The sequence below is a fragment of the Neurospora tetraspora genome, assembly GCF_033439725.1.
Source record: "Neurospora tetraspora strain CBS 560.94 chromosome Unknown B0H65scaffold_5, whole genome shotgun sequence".
NCBI classification, from domain to species: Eukaryota; Fungi; Ascomycota; class Sordariomycetes; order Sordariales; family Sordariaceae; genus Neurospora; species Neurospora tetraspora.
In genome coordinates, this window is record NW_026944387.1 from 295,119 (window position 1) to 308,414 (window position 13,296).

Consider the following 13,296-nt stretch of genomic DNA (forward strand, 5'->3'; position numbering starts at 1 on the left):
TCCCGTCAGTACTCTGTGGGAAAAAGAGGTTTCTACGGCAGTAGCGTATTGCCAGTTTGGCGAGTTTCTACGGCACCCCTCACAAGAACGTGCGGTACCTCGCGGCTCGCTACAGGTCCTGGACCACAGGAACATGTTCGTCTTAACACAACATCCGCGTGGGCAAGAACAACAACATTTGATATCGAAGTCGTGCACGGAACACCAGAAGCCGTTGTCCCCCGACCAACACGGTACTCCTTCTGGACTACTTCACCGACCGAACCATGAGGCCCAAAACTCAGTCCTCTTCTAGGTCTGTCTTGGGAACATTATAAAACCTGACGAATGACCACTTACAAGTCACCAGACATCACAAATGCACGACCGTTGGGTCATGCACCCAGTTTGCAACAACCTGTTTACGCACGCTATGTGGGTAGATGGATTAGGAAACGCATCAGTAGGCCCTGGCAGCTGGATTCCTCTCGTTGGAGCAACGATACACGGCATCTCGTATGTAATGTATGCGATGGAACTCTAGACGGGTGCCTTGGCTTGGAGCATACAACCCACCTTCGGACCTTTTTCATCGTGACTCTGGGTCACAATCTCTTCTCGAGGAAAACAGGAATCGGGTACCATAGAAACTCGCGAAAGTCGCCAAAAGCTATCCCTCTTTAAGCGCTGGGCATATGGCAGAAATCTGCCATGAGCATGCCCCGTAAGCACGCATATGCCAGCATATGTGCTCGCCACATCAACTTAAACACATTCTCAAGTGCACAGGGCCCGGCCTTGTCCTGCCAGCTACCTGTGTACATATCTGCCATATGCCCAGCGCTTAAAGAGGGATAGCCTGTCAATGCCGAAGGCATATGCAAGGCGAAAGCAAGCTGTGGGTGCAAATGTGTGGTGTATTCTATAGAGTGTGATGTACTGCAAGGTTGCGCCTGCCGTGAGCTCTAACATAGCTATTGGCGATTTTTGCGAGTTTCTACGGTACCCGGTATGAGTATATGTACCTCACTTCATATCGGTTCAGTCCCAATGTTGTTGCGCGGTCCAAGCTGCATCTCCAACACCTCGGTAATGATGATGGTGGGGGGCTGGAGTCTGTGGGACTTTGTCTCACTTATAGTCTCTCATATACCGCTCTTATACCGACAATCTCCTACTAAGCAGGCAGGTTCTTGAGGGATCGACCAATGATAGCATTATGGGCTGAATTCAGATCGTCCTATAGCCGGACATACCACGAAAACAATTGCTTCAGACGAGCCAAAACTCCGGGAAAATCAACCGAGCTGAATGGGCATTGATGTCAAGATAGGTATTCCCCATTCCCGGTTCATTTCCCCCGCCAAAAGCCCCGTGTATGCACATCACTCAGCTTGCAGATCTTTCTCCAACCTTGGCGGTGCAGCTTTCCTTGCTGAATGAACGAACAATTGACACGACCATCCGCCATTTCTACAGCGTAGTGTAGTATTTGGTGAGAGCAGATGAGAGGGGCACGGGACATTGCCGTTGATGCTTCAATCCTACGTTGTTTACACTTCTCAGACATGGTAGATATTATCCAACCTTCTCGACTCGAGGCATAATCACATCTGATCCAAATTCCCAATCTTGATCGAAGTCGAACCGGCCGCAAAGTCGCATGTAGGAGACCGCAACTTGCAGCCAACAAAATGCATTGTCTGCTGTAAGGACAGGGACCTCTGCAAGGCAATGTATGACTTGATGTGATGTATTGGAGAAGGATGGCCTCTCAACAAGGTGGAGGCCAGAATCTGGCTAAATACATAGTACTGGTTGCACACCCTGTGTGTGCCTTTGCCCTGTACTTGCCCTATACTTCTGGCTCGTACTTGCCATACCTGTATGCATGTGGGGTTATGGGCCTGTGCCCTGACATCTGCATACAGCACAGCGATATGTATGCGGTGTCGGTACAGAAAAGGGATATGTGATGCACGGTTATTGGGACGACAAAGCCATGATAATTGATTGGTCACCAAGAAGATGTAGTTCTGGAGAAGAATCCAGGTCTACGAGAAGTTTACAAGTGGAAAAACCGCCTTTTGTACCCCACCAGTCGTCGCCCCGCCCACCACAGTCGGTGACAAGAAAGACAGAAAGACTTCCGTATAAGGCACATGCCTACCCGATTGCCGACATCTCCCACTCCATTGGCCGAACCAAGAAATGTTGATCAGTCGGTGTGAATAGACCGTCCCTCATTCCTGGATCGGGGCCAGAATGGCCTTGGCAGATACGAAGGAAACCGGAATATATACATCATGCACCTCCCAACTCCTTGCTCTTCGTGCCTGGACTGGGCACGTCTCCTTCAGTCCATCCTTCACCTCGGTCCATCGGTGCTTCACTTGAGCGAGCGTGGGAATTTGTCATCTCACAGTTCCTTCAGTCGTTGACTGCACGGACACTCATTACTCGGTCGTCTCACTGTCTGTCGTGGTGAGCCGCGGTCTACACGATACATATAAACACCCCAGGTCCGCGCTCGGACGGTTGACAAAGGGGTCACTGTTTACATCAGAACAAAAACAACATTGCTCACGAGCATTGTTACCGGCCTCATCCGAGTCATGTATCCGTTCAACATTGGCCCGGCAACCTTCTTGGCGGGTGCATTGACCCTCACTCAAGTGGTCACTGCAACACCCTTCCCTCAACCGCAACAGAAACAGATCGGAACTGCCGACTCTGCAGCATCACCTCATGCCGTCTCAAACCAAGAAAGACGAGATGCCGTCAAACAGGCTTTCCAGATCTCCTGGGACGGATACTACAAATATGCCTTTCCCCACGACTCACTGTTGCCAGTGTCAAACTCTTATGATGATGACCGGTGAGACTTGACCCTCACATTAACCCCTCCCCCTCCCCAACTCAACACCACACTAACACCCCCCTTCAGAAACGGCTGGGGCGCCTCAGCAATCGACGCCTTCTCCACCGCCCTCGTCATGCGCGACTGGTCCGTCGTCTCGCAAATCCTCTCCTACGTGCCCAAGATCGACTTCACCACCACCTCTTCAGAAATTTCCCTCTTCGAGACCACCATCCGGTACCTAGGCGGCTTAATCTCCGCCTACGACCTGTTGACCAGCAAACCCCTCGCCTCCGACCCGGCTTTCAACTACACCTCGTCCCAAACCGACGCCATCCTGTCTCAAGCCGTCCGACTCGCCGACCAGCTCTCGGTGGCCTTCAACACCCCCTTGGGAATCCCCGATAACCAGCTCATCTTCGACCCTCTCACGGGCCCAAGGCGGACGGGATCGCAGACGAACGGCATCGCGACCATCGGGACTCTAGTCCTCGAGTGGACGCGGCTGTCGGATCTAACGGGCAACCCGAAGTACGCGCAGCTCGCGCAGCGCGCCGAGTCGTTCCTGCTGAACCCGCAACCGGCTAACGTAGCTGAACCGTTCCCGGGACTGTTGGGCTCCAACGTCGATATCGCTACTGGGCTTTTCGTCGATAGCTCGGGCGGCTGGGGCGGCGGGACCGATTCGTTTTACGAGTACCTGATTAAGATGTACCTGTACGATCCGGACCGGTTTGGGTTGTACCGCGACAGGTGGGTGTTGGCGGCCGATTCGTCGATTCAGTATGTGGCTTCGCATCCTTCTACCCGGCCGGACTTGACGTTCCTGGGCGGATGGAAGGGGACCACCTTGCGGTTTTCGTCTGGTCATCTGGATTGTTTCGATGGTGGTAACTTCATCCTGGGTGGACTTACTTTGTCCTCGCAAAAATACCTCGATTTTGGGCTGGAGCTGGTCAAATCCTGCGCGGAAACATACTCCTCCACAGCCACGGGCATCGGTCCCGAGTTGTTTAGCTGGCAGGACTCCCGCACCCCGCTTAATGCGAGCAACAACCCCGGCCCTTCCACGGCTGAGCAAAAGGCGTTTTACGCAAAGAACGGGTTCTGGATTACCAACGGCCAGTATGTCCTGCGTCCCGAAGTCATCGAAAGTATGTACTACGCGTGGCGGGCGACGAAAGATGAGAAGTACAGGGAGTGGGCGTGGGCGGCGTTCCAGGCGATCAATGCCACGACGAGGGCGGGGAGCGGGTATTCGGCTGTGGAGAATGTGAACAAGGCGGGCGGGGGAAGCAAGACGAACTTCCAGGAGAGTTTTTGGTTTGCCGAGGTGTTGAAGTATTGTTGGTTGATTTTCCAGGATGTGAGTATTCGTCCCAGTGCTGCCCTTTTCCATATCTGTTCCCCTCTAGGGGTACCAAGCTGCTTCGAGGGCTGGACGGGACCCAAGATGGCCTGGCGGGACAGAAAGGGAAGTTAAGTGTGTAAATGATACTGACAGAAACAAAAACAACAGGACGACGACCCATGGCAAGTCAAATCCGACAAGACGAATCAGTTCGTCTACAACACCGAGTGTCACCCCATCAGGTTGGCCAAGGGGAAAGAGACTGAGCCATCCTCCTCGTCGTACCAGCAAGGGGGAGGGAAGGAGAAGAGGGATAGGAGGTTTGCTGGACCTAGACATGCGTAAAGAGTATGGGCGGAGTAGGTAGAGGTAGCTGGGTTGGATATACTTTTATGAATGGGATCATGATAACATATGAACTGTAAGGATGGGTATTTGCCATTGTTGATCATTGTTGATGTGAGATTCCTTCACCCGGATATGGACAGGTGCCCTGCCGTCTTCCAAGTAGACATGATGCATAGTATCTTGACTTTCAGACTCTACATCTTGCCTAGAACATTTCAAGCAAGATTACCATGTGCAAGTTAGTTAATCGCCATGACTGACAGCCAATACACAATGGCGACAGTCTGTCCTGTGATGTTTCAAGACCTGGCTGATTGGCCAACGGCATCGAGCACTTGCTCAGCACTCGCGCTGCTCTCGCGCTGCTCTCGCCATCGGAAAGATCTTTCTTACTCCAAAAAAAACATGAGCGGGAGAGACTGAGTTTGTGTTGATGGAGGCACTTGGAAATTTCACACAATACGGCCGCTGTGCCACTTGGACTCAGCCGTTTGTGCCAGCGTGGGCAAGTGCCATACCAGTAGATTAGGTGTCAAACTCTCGGCGTGATTGACGAAACCAGGACGGTCGTCTTTGACCGGTTGGAGTGTACATACCACGTCGCAGCCGTTTTCGGGAAGACCATATTGTGCGACGTCCTACACGGTATTTGAGGCCTTGCCATCTCTGCCTTGCGAGGCAGACAAAAATGAATGTCATCGACCATTGGTGTTCTGTGATGGCGTTGTTTTCGGAGAAGACCCGAGTTGGGGTGATCCAAGGGTCTAGTTTGTGCAACGGTGTCGACCACTCGGAGAACTGTGTGACGGTAGTATAAACCTAGCGATGATGTCTGGTGTTTTTGGCAGAAGTTCGCTGAAGTGCACTGTTTGAAACGTGAAATTGATCAATGGGTCTAACCCCGCAGATAGTGGAGTGCTCTAGTGACTAAAGGCCCCGCCCACAGTGGATCAACACATAAAAGTGGAACTGAGATCGAAAAGAACATGTGGGTCATCCCCAGGTCTTGTCGTTCTTGCCTTGTTCTCTCTTCTCTTTCATCTCTTCATCACTCCGGTTACAACCTATGGATGGCGATATCGCATGTCGAAGCAAGAACTACACTCGAGCCAAGATGTGAGATCAAGTCAGCTGCGGTCAGTCAGCAGAGCACCCATGGCTTGGATGGCTTGGATGGCTTGTGAAGGCGATCCAATGGATGTCCCCAAAGAGAACTGGAGAGGGGACTTGTCCGGCTACCCCAACCTTAATCAGGGTCCCGAGTCTAGACCGCCACAGGCCCGTTTTTGTCGTCAACACCCTCGGCCCTATGTATGGATCCGAGTTGGAAATCCAAGAACCAGCCCAGCACCACCAACCAACCTCCTTCATGGTTCCCTCCATGATCCTTCCAAGTAACGACTGCAATTGGATCCTTTAGGCTTCAGGCCCCCCCAAAAGAGCATGATCCCCTCTCCCCGGCCTCAAGGATGCCATCACGTGGAGGCACACACCTCACAGTGCTTTAGCTGGTGCTTACATTGTACAGTCAGGCATGCAACCTCTATCAGGAAGAGGCGGTGATACCTTAGCAACAATGGATTCCCAGGGTCTCAGGTCTGGGTCCGTTGCCCTTTTATATAATCTTTCTCTTTGTTGTCTGTCTGTCGAGTGACAGCTTCCGTCTCGGACCTCAACATTCTTCATTGTCTGGTCCCCTGTGGCCACTTTAAACACTTTATGTTGTAATCAAACCACTGCATCGACCCGACTAACATTCCTTCGGGTTTGGTCTTGAGCCGTCCAGCCTTTCACTTGGCTTAACACCGCCAACCGTCGACAAGATGGCTTCAACCATAACAGACGCGGTCCTCAAGACCGTCATCGGAGCCGTCGCTGCGACATCGTTGAATTCCTCTTCAAACGCGACGACCCCAAGCGTCAACGGCCAGGCCGGTATTCTCGAGGGAGCCAACCCAACAAAATACAGCGCCTCGGCCCCCATCACCTTGTTCATCATCCAAGCCGGCATCGTCATCATCTTCTGCCAGCTCCTGGCTTACCCGCTACGATGGATCAATCAACCCAAAGTCATTGCCGAAGTCATTGGCGGCATTCTACTAGGTCCCTCGGTCATGATGAGGATACCCGGTTTTGAAGCTGGTATGGACCTCACGTACACTCACTTACAGCCCAATACTTACTAACACCCCCCGTCAGCCATCTTCCCCAAAGAATCCATGCCCGTCTTCAACAACGTCGCCAACCTCGGCCTCATCATCTTCCTTTTCCTCGTCGCCCTCGAAGTCGACATGCGCATGTTCACCTCCAACTGGAAAGTCGCCCTCTCCGTCGGTCTAGCCGGCATGATCCTCCCCTTCGGCTTGGGATTCGGCATTGCCTGGGGTTTATACCACCAGTTCCACAACGACGGGACTACGGTGCCTATTAGCTTCGGCGTTTATGGTCTCTTCATCGGCACCGCTTTGTCTATCACTGCGTTCCCTGTGCTGTGCCGTATTCTGACTGAGCTGAAGTTGCTGAGAAGCAACGTGGGCGTGACGGTGTTGGCGGCGGGGATTGGGAATGATGTTACCGGGTGGATTTTGCTGGCGCTTTGCGTGGCGTTGGTGAATAATAACTCGGGACTGGCGGCGCTGTGGGCGTTGTTGTGTTGCATTGGGTGGATTTTGTTTTTGGTGTTTGCGGTGAGACCGCCGTTCATGTGGTGGGTGAGGAGGACGGGGAGCTTGCAGAATGGACCGACGCAGGGGGTGGTTGCGTTGACTTTGCTTCTCGTGCTGTTTTCTGCGTTCTTTACGAGTGAGTTCTACCATTCCTTGGCTTACCGTGATGGGTGCTAACAAGGACAGACATCATTGGCATCCACGCCATCTTCGGCGCATTCCTCGTCGGCCTGATCTGCCCTCACGAGGGTGGTTTCGCCATCAAGATGACCGAAAAGATCGAGGATCTGATCTCCGTCCTCTTCCTTCCCCTTTACTTCGCCCTCTCCGGCCTTAGCACCAATCTTGGTCTCCTTAACGATGGGATCACTTGGGGCTACGTGATCGGAGTGGTTACGTGCGCTTTCGCCGGCAAGATCATCGGCGGAACCCTCGCTGCTCGTGCTAACAAGCTCCTCTGGCGCGAGTCTTTCACCATCGGGTGCCTGATGAGCTGCAAGGGTCTCGTCGAGCTCATCGTCTTGAACATCGGTCTCCAAGCCAAGATCCTCTCCCAAAGAACCTTCACCATCTTCGTCGTCATGGCCCTCGTCACCACCGTCGCCACCACCCCCCTCACCAAAGCCTTGTATCCCCCATGGTACCAGCGCAAGGTCGAAAGATGGCGCCGTGGCGAGATCGACTGGGACGAGAACCCTCTTGCCCCTTCCGAATCCGGATCCAGCGCCTCCGACCCTTCCAAGCCCGTCGGCGACCAATCCTCGATTCAACGCATGCTCGTCTACCTCCGTCTCGACAGCCTACCCTCTCTCTTCGCCTTCATCACCCTTCTCAGCCCCCAAACCGAATCGAACACTCCTAAGCCCTCCGAGGTCGAATCCACCATCGAAGACACCGGCGAAGGCAGCAAATCTGTTCCAGTCACCACCACAATCACCCGCAAGCAAAAACCCCTCGAAGTCCACGGCCTCCGCCTCATCGAGCTCACAGACCGCACCTCCTCCGTCATGCAAGTAACCGAAGGCGTAGCCGAAGAGCTCTACTCGTTGCGCGATCCCGTGATCAACACCTTCCGCACTTTTTCTTCCCTGTCGCCCGGCATGTCCAACAACGTCGCCGTCTCCGGTCGCGTAGCAGTGGTTCCCGAGTCTTCTTATGCCGAAACTTTCACCTCTCATGCGGCGGATACGCAATCGGAGTTTGCCCTGATTCCGTGGAGCGAGTATGGTAGTTTGACGGATTATGACCAGCCTTTGTCTTTGTCTCTTGCTGGTGCGGGCAATGATCGATTTAAGGGGAACACTCACCTGGAGTTTATGCATAAGACCCTGGCTAAGGCGGAGAGGGTTTGTAATGCGGGTGTTTTTATTGATAACGGTTTCGGCGGGTTTGGGCCTCGATCTTCTCAGTCCCCTCCTGGTGGGCTCACCCGTTCCAAGTCCGGTGTGTCGCTACACTCCCAACATCGACACACCACGCCCGCATTGGCGACCTACCCCACCATCACCGATCGCACACACCACGTTTTCCTGCCGTTCATCGGCGGCGCAGATGATCGCGTTGCTCTTCGCTTGGTATTGCAACTCGCGCGCAACGCGAACGTAACTGCCACCATCGTCCACCTCAAATATCAAAACTCCAGCGGTGCCGCTGATAACGAGGACGCAACCCTGCTAGCGACGCTGCGCGACTCACTCCCCCAGGAAATTGCCTCCCGCGTGGTATTCGAAGAGTCCAACTTAACAGAGGGCAAGAATAACCTGACGGAAACGGTGCTGGGGCTGGCTAAGGTTACTGTTGGGCAAAAGAAGGGGGGAGCGGGTGATGTGGTGGTTGTTGGACGAAGACATGGGAAGGTTGATACTGAAGCGGTTGCTGGTGCTAGTAGTAGTCGGGTGGATGTTGCTGGTGGGTCAGGGAATGGTGGTTTGGATTTGGGCAAGACGGTGGGTGCGGTTGCGGAGGGGTTGGTTAGTAGTGCGGTGAATGCTAGTGTTTTGGTGGTGCAGGCTGGTGGGAAGAGGAAGTAAGCCTGAGAGGCTGAGAGGCTGAGAATGTCTATATGTCGTGATATTTATGTTTGGATGATTTTATCCTTTGAGGTACCTAAACAGTTAATGGTAGCATATGAGAAGACTGTTCTAACTCTATCCGTTAGCGTTATAACCTCCGTGCACGCCTATCCATCGACGACGGTCTCAATTTCGCATCAGAAAAAAACAGCCGACGCAATGACGTGAACCAGCATCAGAAGAGGCCAAAGCTCCTTTGTTTACACTGCACAAAGCTCTTGCTCCAACTGTAGTGAACTGGCGATAGCTTCACCATCTATCTCAACATCCCCATCACCACACCACAGCCCTCCCTCGACAATGCCATGCCAATATCAAACAAGGCTCCGACAACAGCCAAGTCCAAAAAAACCAATCGCATCCCCCGGAGCCCCGAAGCGGCGACCAGCAGCAACAGCGGCATCAACAAGGAGGGGTGTCCGTGCAACGACGCGTGCATCATGCCTTGCCCTTCCCCTCTCACAAGGACCAGGGTGCTTGTGACACATTCTCGGATTCAGGGCACCGGCGGTCTCTGGTTGGACGAGCGAGAGGCTTGGCGGTCCACCTCTTCCCGCGTTTGTGCTGCTGCCCCACTCGTCCATGCCTGCCCGGGTCCATGCTTTTTTCAGTGGATGAGTGCTGTTCTGCTGTAACCGTAGGCGGCACAGCGGCAGTTCCGAGGTCGTCGTCGTCGGGGCGTCGTCACTGACTGACAGGGCAGGCATTTTCACTGGCACGAATGCTGCAGCAGACCGGTGGGTGCTTGTGACTTTGTGAGTCCAGTGTTTTCTGCGTTTGCGTGGTCTTTTGCTCCTTCCTTGTCCCGGTTCAGTTCCATTGCCTGCAGCAGGGCCCGTCCACTTCCCTCAGCCAGCCCCCCCTTCCGCAATCCGCCTACTCACTTCATCCTTCCACTTCCCGTCCTTCAATCCCTCCTCCACTTTTCTTCCCATCCACTTTTCTTCCCATCCACCACCCACCCACCCACCGTGTCGCATGTCACAGCTTCCTCCTCCATTCCCACCACATCATTGCCAACTTCGGACTCTCGACAACCACCCAACACTGCAACGACGAATATACCCGCCCATTCGTCGCGTGATTAAATCTCGTCTCTGATTGAATCATCGAGTGATACCAACACCCACCACAACTTGGCTGACGCGCCCTCTCTACACCTCCCGCCTCTCCGCCCAGAGTGGTCTCTCTCGCGGCTTGCACTTTGACTGGTCGGCGCGCGAACAAGGCTCCGGACAAGTTGTCGCAACTTTTTTTTACGAGGCTTTGGCAGGATACAGGACGTCGCGCTTATTACTTTGACTAACTTCCTCCTCGCCTCACTAGGCTCTGATCGATCTCTTCCGTCGTGTCAGACCACCACCACCACCACCAAAAAGTACGATAACTGGATTGATTGCCCTGCGCTGGGAACTTCCCCATCCCTCTTCAGCCTTCCATCGCCTTGGATTGGATTCTTACCATCTTGGCTTTCCAGTCATCCTGTATAGGTTTCACAAACACGATCCGACACAATGACTGAAGTATCGTCGACCCGTCTCTACCTGGGCAACCTGCCCCGGCACGGTGAGTGACCCGGATCTGCAACACCAACATCACCACCACAGCCACCGTCGACCAGCGGCCGTCTCCCATGATCAAGGATCAATCGCTCCCTTGTCGCAGCGAGGCTACCTGTTCCGTCCAGTTGTCCCTGCTCTGGCGCCTGGTCTGGTCTGGTCTGGTCTGGTCTGGTCTGGTCTGGTCTGGTCTGGTCGGGTCCATCCGACGATGCACAATGCTGACTCCCGCAAAGCAACCAAGGCCGACGTGGAAGCCCACTTTGCGACTCACGGCACCGGCGAGATCACCGAAATCAAGCTCATGAACGGCTTTGGTTTCATCGAGTACAAGGATGCCATGGACGCTCGCGATGTTGTTCCTGGTAAGTGCTCTCTGCACGCGTCATACAATCATGAAAGATACATGCGCTAACAGTCCTTCTTCTCTCTTCAGCTTTCCGTACGTCTCCAACCCACCCCCCCTCGTAACGATATCGACCGACTAACAATAACAAGATGGATCGGACTTCATGGGAGAGCGCCTTACCGTTCAGTTTGCGCGTGGCGCCCGTCACCGTGAGGGAGGTCCCGGTTTCACCCACGAGCGTAACAGCCAACCCAGGCCCCGACGCACGCCTCACCGGATGCAAATCTCTGGCCTTCCCAATGAAACCAGCTGGCAGGTCTGTCACCCTTCCACTTCCTTGTGCGCCGCTTGATCATATGGATTTCTCTCTTTTTCCGGGCTACCTATGGATTCCACACCCTACCCTGTTCTCGCCCTCAGCATGGCATATTCCCTGTCACAGTCACACTCAATTTGGCCATTCGGACTTCGTCATTTTCCTATTACCGACTGTTCGGGGGTCCGGCCGTTCCAGCTGAACGCACTTGGCTCTCTCTTGTACACCCAACTGGCTCTCTCTCCGGCTTCCTTCACTTCATCCTTTTCAGTCTTCCCGTTGGAGTTTCTTGTTACGGCGGGACTATGGCAGATGACACCCCAGAGCCGGATGACAACCTGCCATACACAATCGGCTTCCTGGACACGTTTTTACTGGTTGTGATACATGGGAGGACCGCCAACTGCCAAATCCCGGACTTCAACTTACTCGACTTGCCTTTCTAGGATCTTAAGGACTTTGCTCGTCAGTCCGGACTTGATGTCGTTTATAGCGAGACGACTCGCAACCAGAACGGCGAAGGGTATGTTACCTGGGTCAAGGTCGGTCAACATTTCCACTGACCGATACTACAGCTTCGTTGAGTTCGAGAATGCTGCCGATTTGAGGACTGCCGTCGAGAAGCTCGATAACCGCGAGTTCAAGGGTCAACGCGTGACTTGCGTCGCTAATGTAAGGATTACCACCACACCTTGTGAATGGGTATGGTTACTAACCATCGGAAATTAGACCCAACCCGACATCCCCAGAAACGACCACCGCGCTCGCTCGAGGTCGCCGCGTGGCCGCCCATACCCTCCTCCCGTGGACGACTATGACCGCCGTGGACCCCCTCCTCGCGGATACAGCCCCCGCCGTGACGGTTACCGCGATGGCTACCGTGACAGGTCGCCGCCACCAAGGCGCGAGTACTACGAGGACAGGAGAGGTGGTTACCGCTCACCACCCAGGCGCCCACTCGATGACTACCCTCCCCCTCGCGGCCGCTACGACGACCCGTACCGCGCTCCCCGCGATTATCCTCCCGACCCGTACATGAGCGGACGCGGAGATGCTTACGATCGCCGCGCTCCTCCCGTGGACTTCCCTCCGCGTGACCCGTACCCTCGCGAGCCATACCCGCCTCGTGACTACGGTCGTCGTTACTAGATGGAGCGAACGGCTCCAGAAACCCGTTACGAGGACTATGGTGCACCGAGACAGCAACAAATGAGTTGGTCCTATCGGTTTTCAACGACTCGTTGGGTCTAGATGAGTGATGGACATCTCGTGCCTCCGTGGCGTTCTTAAGCTGAGACAGCAACGAAGCGCAAAACTGCGGTGCGGTGCTCCGGGAGTTGGAGGATTATTGATGGAGAGACACATGTAACAAATGGACGGAGGAAATGAAACATGAGTATTGAAGTATTTCCTTGTCATCAGACTTTCATGTGCTTATGGTTTGGTAAAAGTTCCCTTGTGCGACGGAAGCCTGGTATGGATTGTTCCCGCAAGTGTAGTTTGGTATGGTCCGTTTCGTTTCGTGTTGGATGAATAGTTTGATTCCCAGCGCATGTTTCTTCTCTCTGTTATGTGGACTTCGGAATGGGTTCGAGCAAAAAGAAAACGAGGAATTGCTTTAAGGTTTATGGGTTATGGATCAGATGTATTTGTTTCTATTCTTGATAGGGTTTCAATCGGAGTTAGTATAGCAGCTTGCTTGATATCCGTGGTGTTGTGATGCTGAATGTGAATGTCAAGATATGATCCCCAGTCCATCTTGAGCCTCAACAGCCTCGTAAGGCTTAATCACTGAA

General features: G+C 53.7%; 4 protein-coding genes across 4 annotated transcripts; all 4 read left to right on the forward strand.

Annotated features, from left to right (window-relative positions):
- Positions 1–1,721: 1,721 nt before the first annotated feature.
- B0H65DRAFT_467835 (uncharacterized protein) lies at positions 1,722–1,994 on the forward strand. The gene has a single exon (XM_062826927.1). The coding sequence runs from the start codon at positions 1,731–1,733 to the stop codon at positions 1,953–1,955; it is 225 nt and encodes a 74-aa protein (XP_062680097.1). The 5' UTR covers positions 1,722–1,730; the 3' UTR covers positions 1,956–1,994.
- A 291-nt stretch (positions 1,995–2,285) lies between these two features.
- B0H65DRAFT_509451 (mannosyl-oligosaccharide alpha-1,2-mannosidase precursor) lies at positions 2,286–4,535 on the forward strand (the record flags this gene model as incomplete). The annotated part of the gene is made up of 4 exons (XM_062828314.1): positions 2,286–2,382; positions 2,527–2,857; positions 2,927–4,205; positions 4,359–4,535. The coding sequence occupies 4 exons, from the start codon at positions 2,286–2,288 to the stop codon at positions 4,533–4,535; spliced, it is 1,884 nt and encodes a 627-aa protein (XP_062680098.1).
- A 1,826-nt stretch (positions 4,536–6,361) lies between these two features.
- On the forward strand, positions 6,362–9,234 carry B0H65DRAFT_509452 (Sodium/hydrogen exchanger family-domain-containing protein; the record flags this gene model as incomplete). Its single annotated transcript, XM_062828315.1, has 3 exons — positions 6,362–6,680; positions 6,738–7,340; positions 7,391–9,234. The coding sequence occupies 3 exons, from the start codon at positions 6,362–6,364 to the stop codon at positions 9,232–9,234; spliced, it is 2,766 nt and encodes a 921-aa protein (XP_062680099.1).
- A 1,556-nt stretch (positions 9,235–10,790) lies between these two features.
- Positions 10,791–12,649, forward strand: B0H65DRAFT_509453 (uncharacterized protein; the record flags this gene model as incomplete). The annotated part of the gene is made up of 6 exons (XM_062828316.1): positions 10,791–10,842; positions 11,072–11,200; positions 11,334–11,500; positions 11,947–12,023; positions 12,076–12,172; positions 12,230–12,649. 6 exons carry the CDS (start codon positions 10,791–10,793, stop codon positions 12,647–12,649), a joined length of 942 nt encoding a protein of 313 aa, XP_062680100.1.
- Positions 12,650–13,296: the final 647 nt, after the last annotated feature.